At 58.2% G+C, this 21,565-nt stretch overlaps 1 protein-coding gene across 1 annotated transcript; it reads right to left on the reverse strand.

Annotated features, from left to right (window-relative positions):
- Positions 1 to 1,058: 1,058 nt before the first annotated feature.
- On the reverse strand, positions 1,059 to 21,083 carry CUEDC1 (CUE domain containing 1). The gene is made up of 10 exons (XM_068978273.1): positions 20,763 to 21,083; positions 16,691 to 16,818; positions 11,329 to 11,455; positions 10,430 to 10,622; positions 9,290 to 9,370; positions 7,414 to 7,485; positions 6,567 to 6,660; positions 5,437 to 5,495; positions 3,479 to 3,549; positions 1,059 to 1,483 (listed from the first exon to the last, which is right to left on the reverse strand). The coding sequence occupies exons 1-9, from the start codon at positions 21,081 to 21,083 to the stop codon at positions 3,482 to 3,484; spliced, it is 1,143 nt and encodes a 380-aa protein (XP_068834374.1). The 3' UTR covers positions 1,059 to 1,483; positions 3,479 to 3,481.
- Positions 21,084 to 21,565: the final 482 nt, after the last annotated feature.

Raw genomic sequence — 21,565 nt, forward strand, 5'->3', positions numbered from 1 at the left:
GGCCCTGGGGCGCGGAGTGCCCAAGGATGCGGGGTGCAGAGAGGAGAAGAGGGTCAGCCCAGGCGCTGTCAAGTCAGAGCACCAAGAGAACACCAAGTCTTTATTACACCAATTCCTACGAAACAGCTCCAGGAAAAAACCCACAGGAGGATAGGCAGAACAGGGTCACACGCGTGGACTGGGGCTCCCCTCTATCGTGCGGGGGCTGCGGGGGATCGGTGGGGAGCCGAAGGGCAACTGCACTTCCGCGCGACGGGGAGGCGGCCAGGGTCCCCCCAGCCCCAGGCACTGCGTGGGGCGCGCCAGGCCCTCTTTATCTCAGGGTGACTTGTGGTCACCCAGCCCTAGCGGGCCTGCCGTCTCCTCTTAACGCCCCAACGCTGTGCAGCTGGGCAGACTCCCCGCTCCAGCTGGAGCCTCTTACCTGCCCAGGCTTCCCCCAGGTCAGCACACCCCCATCTCCAGGCGGGGGGCCACAGAGGCGGGGCTGGCTGTCCCCCAGCCCTCCCGCTGGCAGTGGCTGGTGCTGGCTCAGGTCCATAGGTCCCTTGTTCACCTGGCCATTCACCCTGTCGCTCTTGGCAAGGGGCACCCAGCACGCCCTTGTGGCCTGGGGCTGCAGGCCGGCTGGCAGCCTCCTGTTCGTGCCCCCCAATCCCACACCTTCCCGGGGTTACCAAGAAACTGCTCACTGCCCACCCGGAGGCAGCAGAGCGTCTAGTCCAGATGGGAGCTCGGCGCCGCTGGACAGGGGCTGCAGGATCCCATCCAGAACCAGCTTTTTGTCTTCTGCCAGACTGAAGACCCGCCCCCCCCCGCCCGACCCTGCCCCCGCTAGAATCCTCCAGCTCCAGGGTGGCCCGTCTCCGGATCCCTCTGAGGACCCTTGCCAGCCCCCAACAGAGGCAGCAAGGAGCCCACGCAGAACAGGCGGCACCGCAGCTCTGCAGGGCCCGTCACCCCTCAGACAGGGCTCTGTGCAGCGGAGGGCCGCTGACAGGCAGGCGGCCACGGGGAGGAAGGGCCCCAGGTGCCCAGAGGGAGCGGGGAGGAGGGCGGGGGGTCAGGCCGTGTCTGTGGTCTCTCCTGCAGGACAGGAGGGAGGCAGGGGCTCCACCCTCAGGGCAAGAAGGCTCTGGTCGGATCATCCTCCCCTTTTGGGTATTCCCACCTTGCCTGCTTTCTGTTTTGTTGGGTTTTCTTTTTCTAACAGAAGAGGGGTTAGCTCCTGCATCTCCATCCATTCCCCCTAGAACAGCCCGGTTACAGAGGCACTATGGTTGGCTGCTGCCTCCACCCTCCTCCCTTCCTGCAATCACAGCGGGCAACTCGGAAGTTCTGAGTCCCTTGGAAAGTGGCAGTGGCTGGGCTGGACTGTGGCCAGAGAATCACCAGGCCTCAGAACTGAAGCACCATCTGTCCGACGGCAGCTGGGATGCCTCTGCCGGTCGGATCGCCCCCGGCAAGGAGGAACTGCTGGTATCTGGAAGGAGAGAGGATGGGAGAGGTGTTTTTCAACAGAGCCCTGTGGGCTTCCCTCATCACTAGCTCCTGGAGAGAGAGTCCAGGGCAGAAGCTTCTAAAGACAGGGGCCCTCTCCTTCCCCCAGGGACTCTGTGTCAGCCTCAGAACTTGGGCTAGGGTCACACACGCCAATCCAAGGTCTAGAAACATCCCAACGTGCAAACCAGGGGGGCCTCCGGCCGCTAGAGGTGGAGTGGGGGTCTGGAACACCTGGTGGATGTAAAGATTCTGTCTGTAGAGGGCTGAGAACTGTGCCGGCTGCCTGACCTCTTCTGTGACCAGACGCAGCGGGAACTCAGCAGAACTACACGGAACTACACCCAGGGCACTTGTAGGGGCAGAAAAGCAAAATGGGGCCGGAACTTGGTGGGACCCCACACCAAGCCAAAGAGCCTTTATGTGGAAGACCCATTCAGAGAACGAGGGAGAGATGGGACTCAAGAGGCGTCCTGGTGATGGCTGAGAGGGCAGGGGCAGGGAAGAGCCCACAGCAGTGAGCCAGGTGACGAGAGTCTGCAGGGTGGTGATGAGAGGGATAAAGAAGAGAAGTGAAGGGGGGACTTCGGGAGGAGGGGACTCTCTGGCTTCAGTGAGTGGACAGCTGGGGCCAGGAAGACCGTGGTGGGCACAGTGGGGGCTGTGGGACAGATCTGGAGAACCAACACGGAGAGTCAGGCTTTGGAGCCAACCGCACACGAGTGTTGCCGTCAGAGAGGCTTGGTGGCACGGCTGGGAAAGTGGGGTGAAGGGAGACTTTGAGGGGGGTTGAGGCCAAGCTGCCAGGAGCGCTGGGGGCCCAAAGGCACACAGAGAAGCAACAGCAGAGAGAAAGGGGGCCCAGGATTGCTGGGGCCACAGGAGGCCGCGGGGAGACAATGGGCACAGCGGGCAGAAGACAGCACCGGGGGCGGATCGGTCAAAGGCCCCCGAGCAGGCAGGTGACCGTGAGTCAGTCTGGGGGTGGGGGGCAGCCAACCCAGCGTGGGCGAAGGAGGGTGCGGCTTCTCTGCAGGTTGGGTGGCTCAAAGCATATTGAGGACTCCTGGCTTTTAAGATGGGAACCAGGGGTATGTAGGCTTGAGGACGGAGCTAGAAAGGGAAAAGGTGGGCCGTTTAGGAGAGAAATAAGTGATGAGCAAGCTCCTGACGGGGTGGCTCTGGGCCAGCGGGAAAGATGTGGCAGTAACATTGTGTGGGAGGGGGTCCTTCCCCTGGCTGGGTTTTTGTTTTTTTTCCAGCATTCCAGATGACAGGGACGCAAGGCTGCAGTCACACGAGTGAGGAAAGCCTCGGAGCACAGTATGGTGTGAAGGTGCCTGATGGGGGTGTAGTGGTGAGCCAACTGGACCTGAGGGCCAGAGGCCCAGGCTGAGGACGGAGGGCCCCTTACTGTCCCTGGCTGCGTCCTCCATACTCTGGGACCAGCAGAGCAACCGGGGCAGGGTGGGCAGGCCGCCTCGTGACAGGGGGAGGGGCTGGAGGCGGGACCGGGTCCTCCAGCCCTGGGGGAGGCGTCAACATCCCCTGGTCCTCCCCCGGGGGTGGTCCTGGGGGAGGCGTCAACATCCCCTGGTCCACGGAGCCCAAGCAGGCTGCGGTGGAGCGAGGGACGGTGTGGCTCCAGCCGGGGTGAAGCCATCTCGGCTTTTCTCACGCTGTTCTTAGTGTGCTCTGTGCGTCCTGGACTTTATTCTCAACTGTGCTGTCAACTATTCAAGGTCAAAGCTGGCTTTTCGTTTCCTGTTGCTAGCATCTGGCACAGGCAGCTGTGATTATCTTTTGTCAAATGAATAAATAATGGAGAAAATGGAAACCACGAGCTCCCCTGTCACAACGCCTAGGGGAAGAAGCCGGGCCCTGCAGCATCTAGTTGCCTGAGCCTGCCGCCCCCACCCTGGGGAGATGGCCGGGGCGTGCAGCCCGCAGTCTTGGGGAGAGTGGCCCCGGGCCTTACCTCCTACTGCCCTTCCTTGAGCGCCTCCTCCACCGTGGGCACCTCCTGTCGCCTCCCCCGGAAGTCTTCATCTGAAAAGCAGAGGAAAGGACCTCAGCCTCCCCACTGCACAGCCTCGCTCAGGCACATCCCCCAGGCTGGGGAAGACGGCTGACCCACTCTCTGCACCACAGTGGCTGAAGCACACGCTGACCCCTGGGGAGAGGCTACGTGGGGTCAGGACCCCTGCCTGCTGCTCTGTCTCCATCTCTGAGCTCGGAGAACTCAAGTTCTTCCCTCAAATTCCTCACCTATAAAATGAGATGGGGGACGCGGGACTGTCCCGATGACCTCCGAGGCCCTCCTAGCCCTTGTTTAGGATGTCTCCTGACCACTGAAGGGCCCTCCTACTCTGGGGCACCAGAACCAGGGCTCAGCTGTGGGCCCAAGGAGGTCTGAGGCAGTGTCTTCTGGCCCACATGCCACTGGGAGGGACTGAATGGAGGCAGAAAGGCCTCTGGGCCCCAACACCGAGACTGCCCAGAGCATGGTTCTCAAGGTACAGTCCTTCCATGCATCTGGGCTTGTCTGTCCCTTCACGCCCAAGAGAATATTCCCCAGAAGCGTCACAAGGCTCTTTGTGCTCCAGGTAAAGATCTAGGTGGAGACGTGGCTGGGCCCCCTTTTGGAAGTGAAAGGAAAGGAAAGGCAATGTGGACCAGGTTCAGTTCCGTCGCTCAGTCGTGTCTGACTCTGCAACCCCCTGGACTGCAGCACGCCAGGCCTCCCTGTCCATCACCCACTCCCGGAGCTTGCTCAAACTCATGTCCATTGAGTCAGTGATGCCATCCAACCATCTCATCCTCTGTCATCCCCTTCTTCGCCCGCCTTCAATCTTTCCCAGCATCAGGGTCTTTTCAAATGAGTCAGTTCTTCACATCAGGTGGCCAAAGTATTGGAGTTCCAGCTTCAGCATCAGTCCTTCCAATGAACATTCAGGACTGATTTCCTTTGGGCTGGACTGGTTTGATCTCCTTGCAGTCCAAGGGACTCTCAAGAGTCTTCTCCAACACCACAGTTCAAAAGCATCAATTCTTCTGTGCTCAGCTTTCTTTATAGTCCAACTCTCACATCCATAAATGACTACCACAGCTTTGACTAGATAGATCTTTGTTGGCAAAGTAACGTCTCTGCTTTTGAATATGCTGTCTAGGTTGGTCACAGCTTTTCTTCCAAGGAGCAAGTGTCTTTTAATTTCATGGCTGCAGTCACCATCTGCAGTGATTTTTGGAGCCCCCCAAAATAGTCTGTCACTGTTTCCACTGTTTCCCCATCTATTTCCCATGAAGTGATGGGACCAGATGCCATGATCTTCATTTTCTGAATGTTGAGCTTTAAGCCAACTTTTTCACTCTCCTCTTTCACTTTCATCAGGAGGCTCTTTAGTTCTTCTTCGCTTTCTGCCATAAGGGTGGTGTCATCTGCATATCTGAGGTTATTGATATTTCTCCCGGCAATCTTGATTCCAGCTTGTGTTTCTTCCAGTCCAGCATTTCTCATGATGTACTCTGCATATAAGTTAAATAAGCAGGGTGACAATATACAACCTTAACGTACTCCTTTTTCCTATTTGGAACCATTCTGTTGTTCCATGTCCAGTTCTAACTGTTGCTTCTTGACCTGCAAAGAGGTTTCTTAGGAGGCAGGTCAGGTGGTCTGGTATTCCCATCTCTTGAAGAATTTTCCAGTTTGTTGTGATCCACACAGTCAAAGGCTTTGGCGTAGTTGATAAAGTGGGACCAAGTTGGGGGGACCGATTTCTTTGGGTCACCTGCCCACCAACCCTGATACGTGTCCCGTAGTTGGGAGTCCCCAACCTGACAGGTTGGGTTCACCTGTGAAACAACCAGGCCCTACTCTTGGAGGACTACCCATTCTGGCAACTCAAAGCTCCAGCCTCCCTGCCCTCTCCACCTTACCACAAGCATGGCCCTCCACGTCATCCAGGAGATTGGCCGTTGATGCTGCAGCCCCCAGCCTGCCAGGCCGTTCAGGAAAACTGTCCCAGGAGTTGGTAGGCACTGCCTCGGGGCTCCCAGGCCTCCCCACCCTCTGGCCCCGGCCTTCTACCTCCCAGCCAGAGCTCAGGTGGCCTCCCTCACACCAGCCTTATCCCCTGACAACATCCCAGTACCTCCCACAGGCTCCTTTTCTGGGGGTCTACTGAGTAGCCAGGCCCTGACTCTCTCACCCGGCTCCCATGTCTGGGGACAACTTTCTTTCTGTTCACCTTTGGCTGCTGTGGTGGCTCAGAGGGTAAAGAGTCTGCCTGCAATACGGGAGACGCGGGTTTGACCCCTGGGTTGGGAAGATTCCCTGGAAAAGGAAATGGCAACCCACTCCAGTATTCTTGGGCTTCCCTGTTGGCTCAGCTGGTAAAGCATCCGCCTGCAATGCAGGAGACCTGGGTTCAATTCCTGGGTTGGGAAGATCCCCGGAGAAGGGAAAGGCTACCCACCCCAGTATTCTCTCCTGGGAAATCCCATGGACGGAGGAGCCTGGCGGGTTACAGTCCATGGGGTCGCAAAGAGTCGCACATGACTGAGTGACTTCACTTCTTCACTTCACTTGGCCGCTCAGCATCTAATATCTTGGGCCCTGTCTGATGAGTATGGGTGGGAATCTGGGTAAAATTGTGGAAGGCCGTATTTTTACTGGAGGAACTAAGAGTGAGAAGGCAGGACCAACATCTGTGAAATGAGGAGGTGGGAAGGTCTGTGGAGCAATTCAACTTAAGAAATCAGGGAAAGGTTTGCTGATTTCGACGGAAGAACCAAGCTTTCTCCCAAGATGACCCCAGAGAAGAAGTTAAAAAGTGGTAGGACAACTTCTGAGCCCACAGCTGGTTGACACTGGCCTGCTCCCCATGCCGGGGGTGGGGGTGTCAAGAAATGGCACCCAGAGATAAGGCTCCCCGTGGAGACGGCAGGGGCGAGGGAGGGCCCGTCCCACTCCTGGGGAGGGCGTAGCCCAAGGGAGCACAGCGCAGGATTCAGTGCCCTTGGTGTCCACTGGCGCCGCCACCCAGTGCCAGGCTGGACAAGGATACGACTGATGCTTCAGCAAGTGTTTCCTCTTTGACTTCCTCATCTTGGTCTTCTCTGAGAAGGCCCTGGCCAGCTCAAACAGCTTCCTCCGGGTGGCTGCGGACAGAGACACCTGTGAGCCGGCAGCCCCCAGGACCGGGGCAGGCTGGTGGGGGTTACTGCAGGGGCAGCTCAGGCCACTGAGCACACGAGCAGGACCTGCCGCCCGCAGCAGAGATCCGGGTGCTCCTCCTGGCCCTGCTGGGACAGACAGCCACGCAGCTGGGCTTCCTCTCCAGCCCAGAGGGAGACCTCCCCGTCTCCCCCCGTCCACCTCCAGAGCTGGCTCTGGGGTGTCCATGACGAATCCAAGACTCTCAAATGGGGCCTGAGAGCATGGCAGCCTTGTTCACGCATGGGTGTGTGTCTGTGGGGATGGAGGGGGATGGGAAGGCGTGTCCAGGCTGGCAGGACTCCACAGGAAGAGGCCACTGACCCGGCAGGCCTCCCTCCCACAGAAAGTGGACCGAGCTTGGCCTCCCCACTTGGTTGGCCCCGGCCAAGCAGTAGCCTCAAAACACAGAGAATGTGAACTCTAAAGGGAGGTGGGGTGGGGGGGGGGTGGTCCCAGTACAATATTATTTTTCTGCAGACAGCTGGCTCAAGATGATTTAAAACTTAATTTGTATCCAGACTCAGCTGCACAGGGAAGTGAGGCAGGGAAGCAGAGGGAGCCAGTCAGTGATTAAAATGTCACTTTGGTTCACCAAGAATCAGTGGGCATTAACAATGCCAGGTGGCTCCCTCCCCTCCCGGGAAGCCACAGGCCTGTTTGGGAACAGCTGGGGAGGGGGCGTGGGCCGGACTCACATTTTCCCATGTGTTTCAACTTGTCCCTGAATAAGGCATCTTCAGACACAGCGGGGTTGGCGTCGCTGTTTCCTGGAAGGGGGAAGACATCACTGAGGGCCAGCTGGAGAGGGGACAGTGCCCCGGTCGAGGCCTGAGGCGGTGGGTCAGGACTGTCTCCCCAGCACAGGGCCTCGGCCCCACCCTTCCAGGTGAGGAAGGGAGCACAGGCTTCCTCCCTAACCCGGAGGGAGCTTCAGGCAGGGAGTCACACTAGGCTTCAGCGAGCATTTGCTTCCTTCCTCATCCAAGTCTCACTTGGCCCTTTTCTGTAAAGATTCTGTGTGGAGGGCCGGCTCCCAATTCTGCTCCTCTGACCACTTTGTGTCCCGTGAAGGCTCTTTGGGAGCTTGAAATCAGCTGTGACTGGAGTGTTCACACCATGGAAGCTACCAGATGCTAGGCCCCGGGGCTTCCCCCGCACCCCTGCAGGCTGTTGAAAGTTCACCCGCGTGTGGCCAGCTGGCCTGCGTCCTGACACAGTGTGAGAATTAACACGGCAGTGGAAGGAGGCTCAGGGTACACAGCAGGCCCCCGCCATGGGGATGCCCTTCTCCCTCGGCCAGGGTCCACCTCTCCATGACTCCCCCAGACACGGGTTTCTGACTCGTTAGACCATAAGCAGGAACGAGAATGGGGCGAGTCCCTAAGTCAGAACCCAGCCGGCTGGCCGGAGTCTCTCGGATCACTCAGCACCCACCTGGGTCCCTCTCTGCCTTCCTGAGGTCCCCACGCTAATCCCGAGTCACCTTCTCCACTAAGTCCCTGTGAGTCATTCTGATCCGTCTCAGCCATCCTGGTGTCTACGGTTAATTCGGGATCAAGGACACGTGGCTGCTGTTAAACCCCCCGCTGCACATCTGGTGGGGCCTAAGCTCCCAGCCTGTTGCTTATGAATCAGTTCCACGGGATTTTCTCTCTCCAGGCTGGAATCAACTGCGTCCCCCTCCTTCTGCCCCCCTCCCCGACTCCACCACTCAATGCAAGATCTGTTTGGGGCAAAAGCCGCACATACTTCCTCTAAGGCAGGAGGCCCGTGTGCACATGGCGGGTACCGGCGACCAGGGCCACTGTACATGCACACACACACAGTCTAGATGTCAAGAGTGGAACCGGGGCTCTCGAGGGGTCCCCAGCTCCAGCTGCACCCCCATCCGTGCAGCCTAGAAGCCTGCTGTCCACCCCGGGCCCTCCTTCAGCTGCTTGGGCAATTCCTGCTTCTCCCCGTCTTGTATATAAAACTTTCAAAATTCTCTTCCTCCAATCCTAAGGCTGGGCCTGGCCTGGGGGGAGATAGTCCCCAGCTACCGAATGAATGAACCTTCCCCAGAGGGACCCTCCCTGTCCCCCAGCGTGTGCTTGCTATAATTAACAAGTGTCCTCAGCTTTGCTGGTTCGGGCTCCCTGTTTCTTGGAGGTATCTCCTGCACTCCCCACAAGACCATAAGCTCCCCTGGGGCAGTGCCTGGGTCTCTGAGTCCCTTGCCAGCCCCAGCACCCTATGGGACATTATGTGGTGTGCTGTGTCCCCTTCTTGCCCAGGCTCCAAGTGCCTCTAAGGAGTGGAGCAAGTCTGCAGGCCTGCCCCAGGTGAGGGCTTCATCAGCCGCTGGGTTGGCAAGAACCAGGGCTGCTGAGGGGAGGGCCTGTCTCACCCCTCTCAGGGCATATGCTGATAGGGCAAAACCATCCTCTGCAGCCTGTTCCCCACCCTCTCTCCAAACTCCAAATATGCAGACACCCCTGGGCTGTGAGCCCCCTACACCCTCCAGGCCTCTCTCTCTCTCTCTCTCTCTCTCTCTCTCTCTCTCTCTCTCTCTCGGGAAGGCAAGGTTACCTGGGACAGGAGAGGGAAAGTCAAAGTCATTTCCCACGGCCACGCTGCTGGATGATTTCTGGGACTCGTATTTCAGTCGATCTGGAAAAGGCCCACAGTCTGGTCAGGGGAGCTAGCTCCCACCCGGGGCCACCTGAGCTGAGAGGTGGTTGGAGGCCAAACCCTGAGAATCACTCACACACACACAAACACACACACAACATGCGCATAAGCAACACCTATGGGCTCTCAAAGAACCAGAACTCTCAAAGACACAGAAAGCACTGCCTGGAAGGTCAGAATGTCAAAATGAAGAGGCCCCTGAGAAACTGGATTGTCCAGCCCTTCATCTGAAAGGAAAGGCCTGGAGACTCCCACCAGCATCTTTACTGCAGAGCTGGGACCAGCCTTCGGCTCCTCTGTCTCAGGCCAGACTTTCCCCTGCACACCATGTTCCTGACCAAAACACACTGCCAGTCACACACACGTGTACGCACAACACCTCTCTGCCACAGGCCCCTCACTGTACACCACCCCAAACCTTCGCACTCTAAAGGGGGAAGGCAGCCAGGCTCGGAGGAGTAGGATCCTTGGCCCAGAAACAACCCCAACACCCCCAAACCCTCCAGAGGCCCTGCTCTAACGTCCTCGGCTCAGGGAGGAATGCACCCTGGCACCCACCCACACAGTCCCTCTACTGCTGGAGCTCCAGTCACACAAGGCAGCTGCCAGCGCCTGGCACAGAGCAGAAGTGCGGGGGCGCAAGGAGGGGCAGAGCTCAGAGGGCGCCCCACTCTCCCGCTAAGTCCTGGTGACTCAGGTGCCTGTGAGCAGAACTCTGCTTCCCAGGTGGCGCTAGGGGTAAAGAACCTGCCTGCCAGTGCAGGAGACATGAGAGACGTGGGTTCCATCCCTGGGTCGGGAAGATCTGGAGGAGGGCAGGGCAACTCCAGTATTCTTGCCTGGAGAATCCCATGGACAGAGGAGCCTGGTGGGCTACAGTCCATGCGGTCGCAAAGAGTGACATGACTGAGCGACTAACGCTTCCACACTTTCACACTTTCACCGGAACAACTGAGACCTCCAGCTCAGAGCCCCGGGCTAAAGCCGACATCGCCTCGCCCTAGCCCGAGCGGCTGCAGCGCCCCCCCAGGGCACCACCTCTCTCCAGGGCGAGCAGGAAGTCCCGGTTGCGCTGCAGCTCCTTCATGAACTCCTCGTTCTGCAAGAAGAGCGCAATCCTCTCGTCCTCCAGGTACTGCTTCCAGCGGCTCTCCTGGTCCCGGGGCTCAGGTCCCGCCACGGGGGGCAGGCTTCCCTCCGTGCTTGCGAGCTTGGAGCCCCTGGAGGTGGCCTAAGGAGGGGAGCAAGCACACAGACCACCTACTCACAAGGGCGCACGCTGCACCAACACCCAGGCGCACTGGGAGTACAAGCGTCCTTCCCAGGATGCTGCGGCTATGCCCTGAGGCCAGGACCTCCTCTACCCAAATCGAGTTGTTAGCCAAGACTCAACGTAACAGACCAGAGCCCTCTGTGCTGAGGAAGCATCAGGGGCTTAAGAACTACTCTCCACCTCCCCAGCTTGACACCTTGGACCTTCCCACCAGCATTCCCTTCGTCAAAACCTGAATAGTCCTGAAGAGTGATCTTCGAATAGCTCAGAGTCCCCATACTCATACTTTCCTTGTCCTGGCCATCTCAGAGGAGACTGCTTGCAAGGGCCAGCCTCTGGGGAGAAGCACCCTGGCCCTTTCCCCGGGGAAGGAAGGAAGGAAGATGCTCTGCCTTTCTGTCACTGAATGACCCCCCACCCTGCCCCTGCCCAACTCCTGCCACCCTAGGGTGATGCCATTCGCCAGAGAGTATCCTCAGGGCGGTCCCCTTCCTAAGTGGAAGGGGAGACCTTACAGGCCCCGATGGGGAAGGCGGCTTTTGGTTCAGCCTTCTTTCCCTACCACCCCAGGGCAGCTTAGCCTGGGCTTAAACATCAGGGAGGGTCAGTGACTGGCGTGAACATAGAGATGCTGCACAGGCGGGGGGCGGGGGGACCCCATTACCTGTATGCTGTCCAGCTGCTGGGGCAGGATGCGGAGAAAGTCTTCGGGGAGGTTGCCCAACAGTGGGGGGTTCCAGTTGCGGTAGCGCCTCTGGCTGGAAGGGGGCACGGAGCCCAGCACGTCGATACTGGAGGGCGACAGGTGAGGATGAGGAGGGAACAGTCAGGCCCACACACAGGTGTCCTGGCCCACCACCCTGGGATCCTGCTCAGAATGGCACCCATGTGCCCAAGCTTCCAGCCGCCTCCAGCACAGAGGCCCAGCCCCCTAGCTCCCCTTTCAGCCAGGCCTTGACTGAGCCCTCACCTCTGGGCCTGGACGCCTACTGCGCCAGACACTCACTGCTTCCAGCCACCCGGTGTCTGCAAAGTCTCTGGGCCTAGGGGCTTCCCTGGCAGTCCAGGGGCTATGACTTCACCTTTCAACCCAAGGGGTGCAGATTCAATCCCGAGTCAGGGAGGTAGGACGCCATGCGTGTCTTGGCCAAACAAACAAACAAAAGGTCTCTGGCCTGCGTTTGCAGAGCTCATGTTGGGTGCTGTGGATTTGGACACAGATGAAGGGGTCACAGCCCTTCAGCCTTCTGTCTCTAGCATCCAGGATAACACGAGCTCCTGGGTGCTGAGTGATAGGTGTGCTCCCAGGGAACAGACACCCAGAGTGGCCGACAGCCCAGCCTTCCCCAGTGTTGGTTTGCTGGGATCAGGGGACACGGGGACACCAGGGTCCCTAGAGGGCAAGCAGACCCAGGCTCCAGACCTGGTGGGTGGTCCCAGGGGAGACCGTATCCCCTGTGGGGCTTTCCCCTCATCTGCAAACCACTGCTGCCCTGCTCAGGTGTGTGGGAGCCCCTCCCGAAGCTGCCTTGAACAGCAGCTGGAAAGTCACACCGAGGGTGGGACTGGCAGGGGCTGCTCTCCTGGCCGCAGGCAGAGGCCACAGCGGGAGGGGGTAGGAAGGTGGCCGTGGGCACGTGCCCGCCCTGACCCCCCCGGCCTCCCGCCCCGCCGTCCAGGCCCGAGGGCAGCCTGGGGCTGGGCCAGGAGCTCCCCACAGCTCCCCGGCGGCCTGCAGCGTGGCAACCGCAGAACACGTGTTCTGCTGAATCAGGGAAATGACACACAGCGAAGGCAGGCCAGGGCCGGGGGCGGTGGGGGCCGCTCTCGCGGGGCCGGCTTTGATTTGGTCTCCAGCTCCAGGAATCCCGCCCGCCCACTCACTGGAGGAGAGCTTTTCCGGGCTGCCACTGACGATGGAAATAACTTCCTTTCCTTTTCTATTTTGGGCGGGTGGCCTGGCGGCCCAGGGGGAAGGGCGGGGGCGGCAGCAGACAGGATAACAAGCTGCTGAGTGCGTGGTGGGAGCGCAGCTCCAGACGGCAGCCAGGGAACCCCGGGCCCCTCTCGCTGTTCCAGAGAGCGGGGGGGCGGGGGTGCCCGGCATCACAGCCCGGGACTCCGAATCCCGGGCATATTTTCTGCTCCATCACTCCTCTGCCTCCCGACAGAGTCGGCAACTTCATTTTGCTCCAAGGGCCAGACCATCTCCCACCCCCCACTCCACGACACCCTGAGAAATCGCCTCCAGCCTCACCACCATTCCTGTGGTTTCAGGGTCCTCACTGGGCCATGGGTGCCCACCCCACCTCAACCAAACCCAGAGTTACCCAGGAAAGCCCTGGAGAGTGCCCCAGAGTTGCAGCCAACCCCCTGTAGACATTTGTTACTGAGCACCCAAGTCAGGAGGGGGACAAGGAGCTGGAGACTGAGGGTCCTTGGATGCTGGGCCCACGGTCCTGGAGGGGGGTGTGGGCCCATCCCCCTGCCCTGGCTCGGGCTGAGATGAGGTCAGCCCACAGCTGCAAGAGCCAGGGGGGGCCCTGAGCACAGGCGGGCCAGGCAACTCCATTGTGGTCGGAAAAGAATGTCAGAAATGAGCTGAGAGGCAAATGAAAACTTCCAAGGCTGTAATTCCAACAGAAGAACAGCAGGTGGCCTGTAAGGAGGGGTGCTGGGGCTTCAGGGCTAGTCTTTCATTCAGGAGAAAGAGGCAAGGACAGGCTGCGGGAAGGAAAGGAGAGGGAAGGCTGGGAAGGCTCTTCTGGCCCTGAGTTTCTGACTGCACCCAGAACTAGAATTCCAAGTGCCAACAGACTCAGACCCCCAGGCTTACCCAAAAAATATCAGAGCCCAGAAGGATTTCAGTGACAAGCCTTCCAAGCAAGATTTCTGGTAAAGGCAAGGAGGCCCAGATAGGTCAGGCCTGTCACCGGGCACACAGATCATCCTGGTGAAACCTGGGCCTAGGGATCCCAGCATTCCAAGCAGGCTCCCTGCCTCTCTGCACCCCAGCAGCTCCCAAACCCGGCTCCACCTTTGGTCTCAAAGGCAGTCCAGTGCCTGGAGGTGGCAGAAAGGAGCCAGGCCATTCCTGCCCCCCCACCCCCAACTCACCTCTGATTGCCCCCAGCATCCAGGAGATGCTTAAAACACTAACATGATCCCGCCACCCTCCTGCTTGAACCCCTGGGTGCAGCATAAGGTTAGAGCTCCTTGTAGGACCCATGAGGGCTTCCCCTGTCTGCCAGCCTCAGTCCCACCAGGCCTTTTCACACTTCCTGAAGTTCTCACGGATGGGCCCCGCCCCGTCTCCTGCCTCCAGGCCTTTTTGCATGTACTGTTGCCTTTGCCTGGAATGCCCTCCTGTCCTCCGCTTCGGCAGATTACAGCTTGGACCTCAGCTCCTCTAGGCTGCCTTCCCTGTACCCTGCCCTGTGTCTATACCTGCCCCCAGACTCCCAACTCCTTGGGAGGTCAGGGTAGCAGGGTCCTCTTCTCTGTATCACACACGGTTCAGCACCTGTCCGCTTCAGATGGCTCCTAAATGCTAGGAATGCACGTCCCGGATGGAGAGACTGCATGAGGCCCTGGGGGCGGTTGTGGGGGGTGGGAATCTGGGCCATCTGGGCCTAGCAGGGCCAGCCCAGAGCAAAGCGGCAGGTGTTCAGAGGTGAGGCCTGCCTCTTTTGAACACCAGCCTCTGGGAACAGCCTTAACTCTGGTCTCGGTGTTCACCGTCAGAGCTGACTTCAGAGGCCCGCTGTGCAGCCGGGGTGGGACGTCTGCTGACACGTCTGGTTCATACCTGGGCCCGTGCTAAGTGCCCCCCACATAGCATCTCATTCAACCCTCACCAGAGTGCTGAGATGGGGATGAGTGTTCCCATTTCACAGATGAGGCAAATGGAGCCCAGAGAGGGTAAGCAGTGAGCCAAAGGCACCTCAAGAATCAGAAGTTAGACGGCTGAGGGATGGGGGAGGTGGGGGAAAACACGGCCTCTGTCTGACTCTACAACTCACAGGCTCTCTTCCCTGGATCCACCCCCAGCCCAGCAAAGCCTTCCTTTCCAGGTCAGGCCCCTGAACCTCAGGCAAGGGCAGTAGCTCGTCCAAAGTCACGGGGTGTGAGTGAGGCTTCTGGAGCCTTGGTCTGGTCCAGAGGTCGCTGAGTCCCCACCGGGGCTCCCGTCACTAGGCTGCATGGCCTCTGCCCTCCTCCAGCCACGATGCCGGGGGAGGGGGAGAAGGATGCAGCTGGGATATCCGTGCCCGGTTTACAGTGGGATGCTGTCTCTGATGGGCTAAGTTTTCCCTTCGGAAAAATAGGCAGAACTATTCTGCCTAATAGAAACTGAACTATTTTTTTTTCACCATCTTGGAATATTAAGAAAATGCCAAAGGAAAATCATTTAGCCCTGGGCATCGTGACCCATCCTGGGCTGCAAGTCCTACAAAGATTTCACCCAGAATATCTACTTATGCCTCCCTCATTACAGCCTCAGCTCCACTTCTGTCCCTGACTTCAAACAACGCTCCTCACCCCAACAACGTCACAGGCCACTGTCTGCTCCCTGAGCTACAATCACAGAGGTTTTTCTCATTAGGGGATGACAGGACACACCAGGGGAAGGCATTTATTGGCTCTGGAGTCAGAATGACCTGGGTTCAGGTTCGAGCTCTGTGGTCTTAGGGAAGTTATGAAACCTCTCTGGGGCTCAGTTTCTTTATCTATAAAATGGGGATGACACCAGTGCCTACCTCACAGCTGTTAGATGGTTTGAATGCCAGCGTATAGGTAAAGAATCTTGCCATTTTCTGGCGTTTGAAGGGTGCTTAATAACGGTAGTTGTTATTGTTAGCTATGCCTGGATGATCACAAAGTTTTCCACTACTACTGCCTAGGACTCCCAGGATCCCCAGAAGGCAAGATCAGGCCCCAAGGACTGTCCCATCAGTCCCCCCACCCATCCCCATCCCAGGCCTCAGTCATTCTCAGGACAAGCAGCTCCAGGACAAAGAGAAACCTGGGCTCCAACAGCCGCCTCAAATGCTTGTTGTTGCTGCTTAGCCACTAAGTCACATCCAACTGCAACCCCATGGCCTGCAGCCGCCAGGCTCCTCTGTCCATGGGGTTTTCCAGGCAAGAATACGGCAGTGCATTGCCATCTCCTTCTCCAGGGGATCTTCCCGACCCAGGGATCGAACCCGGGTCTCCTGCATTGGCAGGCGGATTCTTTACCACCTGAGCCACCAGGGAAAGTGTGTTAGTTGGTCAGTCGTGTCAGACTCTTTGTGACCCCGTGGACTATAGGCTGCCAGGCTCCTCTGTCCGTGGGATTTCCCAGGCAAGGATACTGGAAGCTCCACCTCAAATGCAGAGCCCAGAAAAACCAAGCACTTCAGAGACCAGCTTCATTTTAAACTTCTAAATTACAGAGTTCCTGACCTGGAAAAAGTCTCCAGGCAGCCAGCAGTCTACTGTTCTGCTTCTGATTATCAAATGGCCCTAGAAAAAGAGACTTACTTGCTCATCCCCACAATCTCCCTAGAACCCCAAATATCCACGTCATTGATTATTGATGACTGTCTGGCAGTGAGCGCTGTGTTGCAGAGGATTCCGAGGTTCCGGCTTACCTGAGCCGGCAAGAGCACAGTGATCAGTTAGTGATGTCTGCCGTGGGCACAGGGGGGGAAGCGTCAGTACACCTCCTGTCATCCCCACTCTGCATCTCCCTCGACTACAGACTCCCAGAAAGTGAAGGCTGAGCCTTGTTTAACTCTGTGTCCTGCCGGGTGTTCAGCACAGTCCTAGCCCAGAGTAGGAATTCAGTGGCTGTCTGTTCTTAGAATGCTTAGAGCTTGAAAATTCTCCTTGGGTTCTAGCTAAAGGGTGTTCTGCTGCAGTAGAAGCCTGTTCCGGGCGGAATACAGAGGGAACCAGCCAAGGTGCGCTCTGGGCTTGTTGTACTCATCCCAACCCCGCTCCTCCTGCCCCTTGCCCTGCACTCTGGGGAAGATTCTTACCGGGGAGGTGGAGTTGGGGGAGCCAGGGGGTAAGGCCTGTCCAACACCTGCATGTGGTAGGCAGGTGGGGAGTACACAGGTGGGGGCTCCTCGTCAGAGCTATCGGGTTCCAAGGTCCTCTCCAAAATCTGCATCAGAGACAACAAAGGAAGAAATATTAACAACCCTTCCTTGAACTGATATAACATGTCGACAAAAAATCAAGCGTGGGCCAGCATGTGTAGTCAGGGAACTCCAGTACTGCCAGTGGGAGTGGAAAGGGGTACGACCGCCGCTCTGCAAAGCTGTCTGGGTTCCTGCACTGGCACTCAGCACATGGGCTACCTCTGAGCCTACTATTCCAGCACACACAGCAGACGTGGATGCACACGTCCCCGGAGGAATGCTCAGAGCCAGGCAAAACAGCTTCACACAGATCGCAGGTGGAGCAGTGTGACCTCTGGGGATGGGGAGGCTGAGAAGGGGCGTAAGGGGGATTCCAGGCTCTGCAGGTGCTTCTTGACCCGGGTGCTGATGAACCTTCACTGAGCTACCCACTTGTGCCTTGTGAACGCTTCTGTTCACGTGTTACTTTTGGTAAATAGCTTTCACATCAATCCTATCCTTTCAAAGAATTTCCACATCAATTAACTCACCTTAAGCTGAAACAACTTGGCAAAGTAGGTTATGGATCATCACCCCCATTTTAAAGATGAGGAAACTGAGGCACAGGCTGACTGACGAACACAGCAAAAGCTACACACTGTTTCTAGAACTGAGTCTCTAACTTGGATGTGGTGTCTACAGCAGGAGTCTCTCCGCACACAATGCCGGCACGCCCAGGTTGGATTCTCAGGGCAGAGAACAGCAAAATGAGGGACCAGGCTCTTCCTCATGGACTCCTCTCCTCATCCAGGAGCCAGAGAAAGGGGGCAAGAGAGGCCAGAGGCTGGGCAAAGGCCAGGCTTCCTGCTGTATGGGCTGATCTGAACCCTTGCCCAGCGCAGTCTGGAGCAGCAGGAAGCCACCAACCTGGAGAGCCCAGGTCACACAGTCCCCACCCGAGCCCTTCCCCAGCTCTGTGTCTATCTCACCTCTGAGACCAAAGGACACATGAAGGGCTCGGAGGCTGTCAACTGGCCTGAAATCTGAATCCCAAGTGAGTCTGCAGAAGTTACCACTAAGACGCCTTTGCACGTCCCTGCCCATGCCCAGCCACTCTTGGGCACCCAGTCTCAATAGGGACACCACAGCGGGTGGGAGGGTGGGTGAGCAAGCATGCACGCACACATACACACACTGCCTCGTGTTTCAGAAGGCATCTGTGCTCACCACCGTACCACCATTGCACACACACTGCCATGCTTTGTACACACCCAGCCAGCCTGACCCAAGGAGGCCTACTGCTCTGGAATGCACTGACGTTCTTTCCTTTGAGGTGGAAAGTATTTAAACAGATGCTTTTGCATTAAAAAAAAAAAAAAAAAAAGACAGTAGCTGCCTTTCGGGCCACTGCTCTCCTTAGCCCGAATTTCCATACGAAAAGGAGAGCAAGGGAGAGCACCGTAAGATCCAGTCCTGGTCCCTGGCACACCCCGACTCTAAGGGACGGAGCTCCAAGCTGGGCCCGCAGGCCAAGCCCACGGCCGCCCTTCGGCGGCCAGCCTGGCCCCACTGAAGCCGCTCTGAGTCAGACGAGTGAGGAGGGGCGAGTTCCGAAAGAGCTGTTCCCAGAGGGAAGCTGCTGGGGGTCCCTCTGACTGAGGCCCGTAGCAGTTGCCCTTCAGGCCTCTGCAGCCCGCTGCATAGGAGGGGGCAGTGAGGTCTTTCTCCTCAGCCGCTCCTGCCCCTTAGGGCGGCCTCCAGGGGCTCCAAGAACCAGACGCCCATCAGAGGCTCTTGGAGCAGGATGAAGCAAGAAGGCAGACAGCAGGCCAGGCACACTCCGGAAAAGGCTGAGCCCCAGTCTTCGGGAAGAAGTAACCCCCGTCGTGTTTCTGGCCTCCCCTTTCCTCTGCAGCTCCACGAGAGCCACAGTAAGGCTGTCCTTCTGGCTCTAAAGGTGCTGAAGTTTCTGGTTCCGTGGCCTCCCGGCTTATCCCCGTGTGGGTGATGGATGCCTGCCAGGTGCTCTGGGGGCCAAGGTCCAGGCCATTTATCTGACGAGAGACATTTCTCTGTGGCGAGGATACCCCTAGGCCAGCCCACCATTCATCAGCCCCCAGAGAGGGGGCTTTTTCCAGTCAGCAGTTATTGTCAGCCCAGCTGCTGCTCATAAATTTTCCGCAGCACTTTCCGCTGGCTCAGGAACTGCCTGCCGACAGGCCCACGCAGAGCTCCAAAGATGAGGGCTGGGGAAACAGCCAAGGGGGCTGCTGAGAAGGGGCTCCATCTGGAAAGCCAGATACTTAGAAAAACAGAAGCATACACAGCACAGGCCTGTCGAGGGCATCAGCGGAGTTTTACAGAGGGTCACGGGGCTGTGGGTTCCATGAATGAGGGAGGAGACACAATCCTACCTGCCAGACAGTCAGGACAAATGAGACTGTGGAAGGGGTCAGTGTTTGCAGAGAACTTTCCTTCCAGCTCACAATTAAAGGTGGCATCTGCCAATGCACACACACACCTCCTCCTCGCAAAGAGGAACCACTGGCTGATCCAAGCAGAGCCAAGGCGTGCTCTCCCAGGAAAAGAGACCAAAGAAAGCTGTGCAAACACAGCAGCAACACTGAGTCATTCAACAAACTCCCCAAGCGCCTGCTAGGTACGGTGACTGTCCTGGGTGCTGCGGGTGACAGAGGGATGAGCCAGATGTCACTGGCCACAGACCTTCTCCTCCACCCAGGCAGCACCCCGATAGGAGGAAGAGCGAGGAGGCTTTGCCCGGCAGGATGACTCTGATTAACGGAGAATGGCCACATGTAGGGCTGTGTTCAGAAGGCCCCTGAGGCCACACCAGGGTCTAGGTTTCTCACTGTAAACGGGGTAATAACCATGCAACCTCACGAAGTGTGTGAAGACTCAAAGCGATGATATACCTAAAGCATATAGGATGGTGCCTGGCCCAGGCTGGGACTCAGCGAAGAGCAGAGCTGAATCCAATCAGCTGGGTCGTTCCATCTTGGAACGGAATGTTCTTGGAACTATGGCTATATGTGCCAGGTGACTCTGCAGGCAGTGACCCTCTGCAGAAAGGCTCCAGATGCCCCTTCTGGGCCCAGGACTGCAGGTCCTACCAAGGGTGGAAGGCCAGATGTGAACTCTTGGAGGGGTCACGGAGGCCTGGCCACACCCAGCAGGTGGGCCAAGGTGGTGGGTGGGTTCCTTCTCCCCCAGCCACACTCCTGGAGAAAGGAAACAACTGCTCGAGCATCCCTCATGCCTCCGTCAAAGGAACTGAACTCTTGAGTCTGACGTGTCACCTGTCTCCCGTGGTTCCTGCTGCTCTAGAACATTCTCCCATCTCTCTCAGCCGCAAGGCCTCCTGCTCTCTGCTCAGTCGAGGAGCCTGACAGAGGTCCCGCTGCCAGCTCCTAAGGACTCCTGCTCTACTCCGCCTCTGCACAAGCTGTTCCTTCCGCACACCTTTCCCTCTTCTTTACCCTTCCTCTGGGCGGCCGTTTCTTCCTCTGCTGCTTCCGCTCTCCCCATCTGAGCTCTCACTCCTGTGGCCTGCCACTGTCGCACCCCAGCTTCTAGTCCCCCTGGGACTGTGAACTCTGATGAGGGCAGAAACTCTGTGCCGGCCTAAGTGGATGCCCCAAGACTCCAACATGCAGACCAGGCAGTGCCAGCCTGGAGAGGGGATTCGGTCTCTTGGGGTGGGACCCCCGTGTCTACATTTTGAACAAGCTCCTCGACTCTGATGACCCCTGACCCAGGGGCTAGCAAGTGCCTGGCACAGCCCTGAGAAGGTGCTCAGTGTTTGCTGAGCGACTGCCTGATTTTTGCCTGGAAACCAAGGCCACTGGGCTGACTTGGGTACCAGTTTCCCCAGGTGGAACCCAGACAGGAGTATAACTCAAGTCCTCTAAGAGGTTCAAACTAGTTGCTTTAGCTCCTGCTGAAAGATCGATTGGGGCCGCGCCCCTACCTCTGGGGGTATGCTGTCCTCCGAGTCAGAGCTGTCCTCGTAGACGCCGCCCCCGCCCGCCTCCAGGTTCATCTGCAGCAGCTGGTCGATGGTGGCGTCCACGGCGCCGCTGTTGGCCCGCAGCACGCACTCGATGATGTCGTAGTCCATGTTGGGGAACATGGTCGTGAAGTCGTCCATGGCCTGGTTGAACTCGAGGCGGCGCACCTGGCGGGCTGGCCGGCTGTTGTTGAGCTCCTGCGAGGCGGCCGCGCCGGACCCAGCCCCGCGCGCGCCCGCCGCGCCCCCGCCGCCGCTGCTCCGGCGGAACAGGCTGGTCATCTTGCCGAGTCGCTGGGGGAGAATGTTTCCCGCCGGCGCCGAGCCCCTTCCCCCGGGTCCCTGCGCCGTGGCTGCTCGGAAGCTCAGGCCCGCGCCGGGCGGGATCCCCGGGTCAGAAGACTGGGGCGCGGCATCCGTAGGGGGCTGGCAGCTCGGTCATCCACAGCCGGGGAGCATCCTGGGGCCGGTTCCACGGACCATCCCACCTGAAACGGAGGGACATAGAGTCAGCGGGAATGCAACCCACTCCAGCTCAGGGTGGTAAACAAGGCGGTTAGGGCGATTCCCCACCCCAGGGCCACGCCCTCCGGAGAACTGCTTCTTTCTACTTTCTCTCCACCTATGGTAGTTAGGCAGCTATAGCTCTCTCCTAATTAACAAGAGCTTACATCCTACAGATTTCCCTGCTGGTTAACTCATGACACCACTATGAGGTGGGTGCTTGGATCCCCCTTAGGCAGATGGGAAACCTGAGGCTCAGA

The sequence above is a fragment of the Capricornis sumatraensis genome, chromosome 8 (assembly GCF_032405125.1).
Source record: "Capricornis sumatraensis isolate serow.1 chromosome 8, serow.2, whole genome shotgun sequence".
Taxonomy (NCBI): domain Eukaryota; kingdom Metazoa; phylum Chordata; class Mammalia; order Artiodactyla; family Bovidae; genus Capricornis; species Capricornis sumatraensis.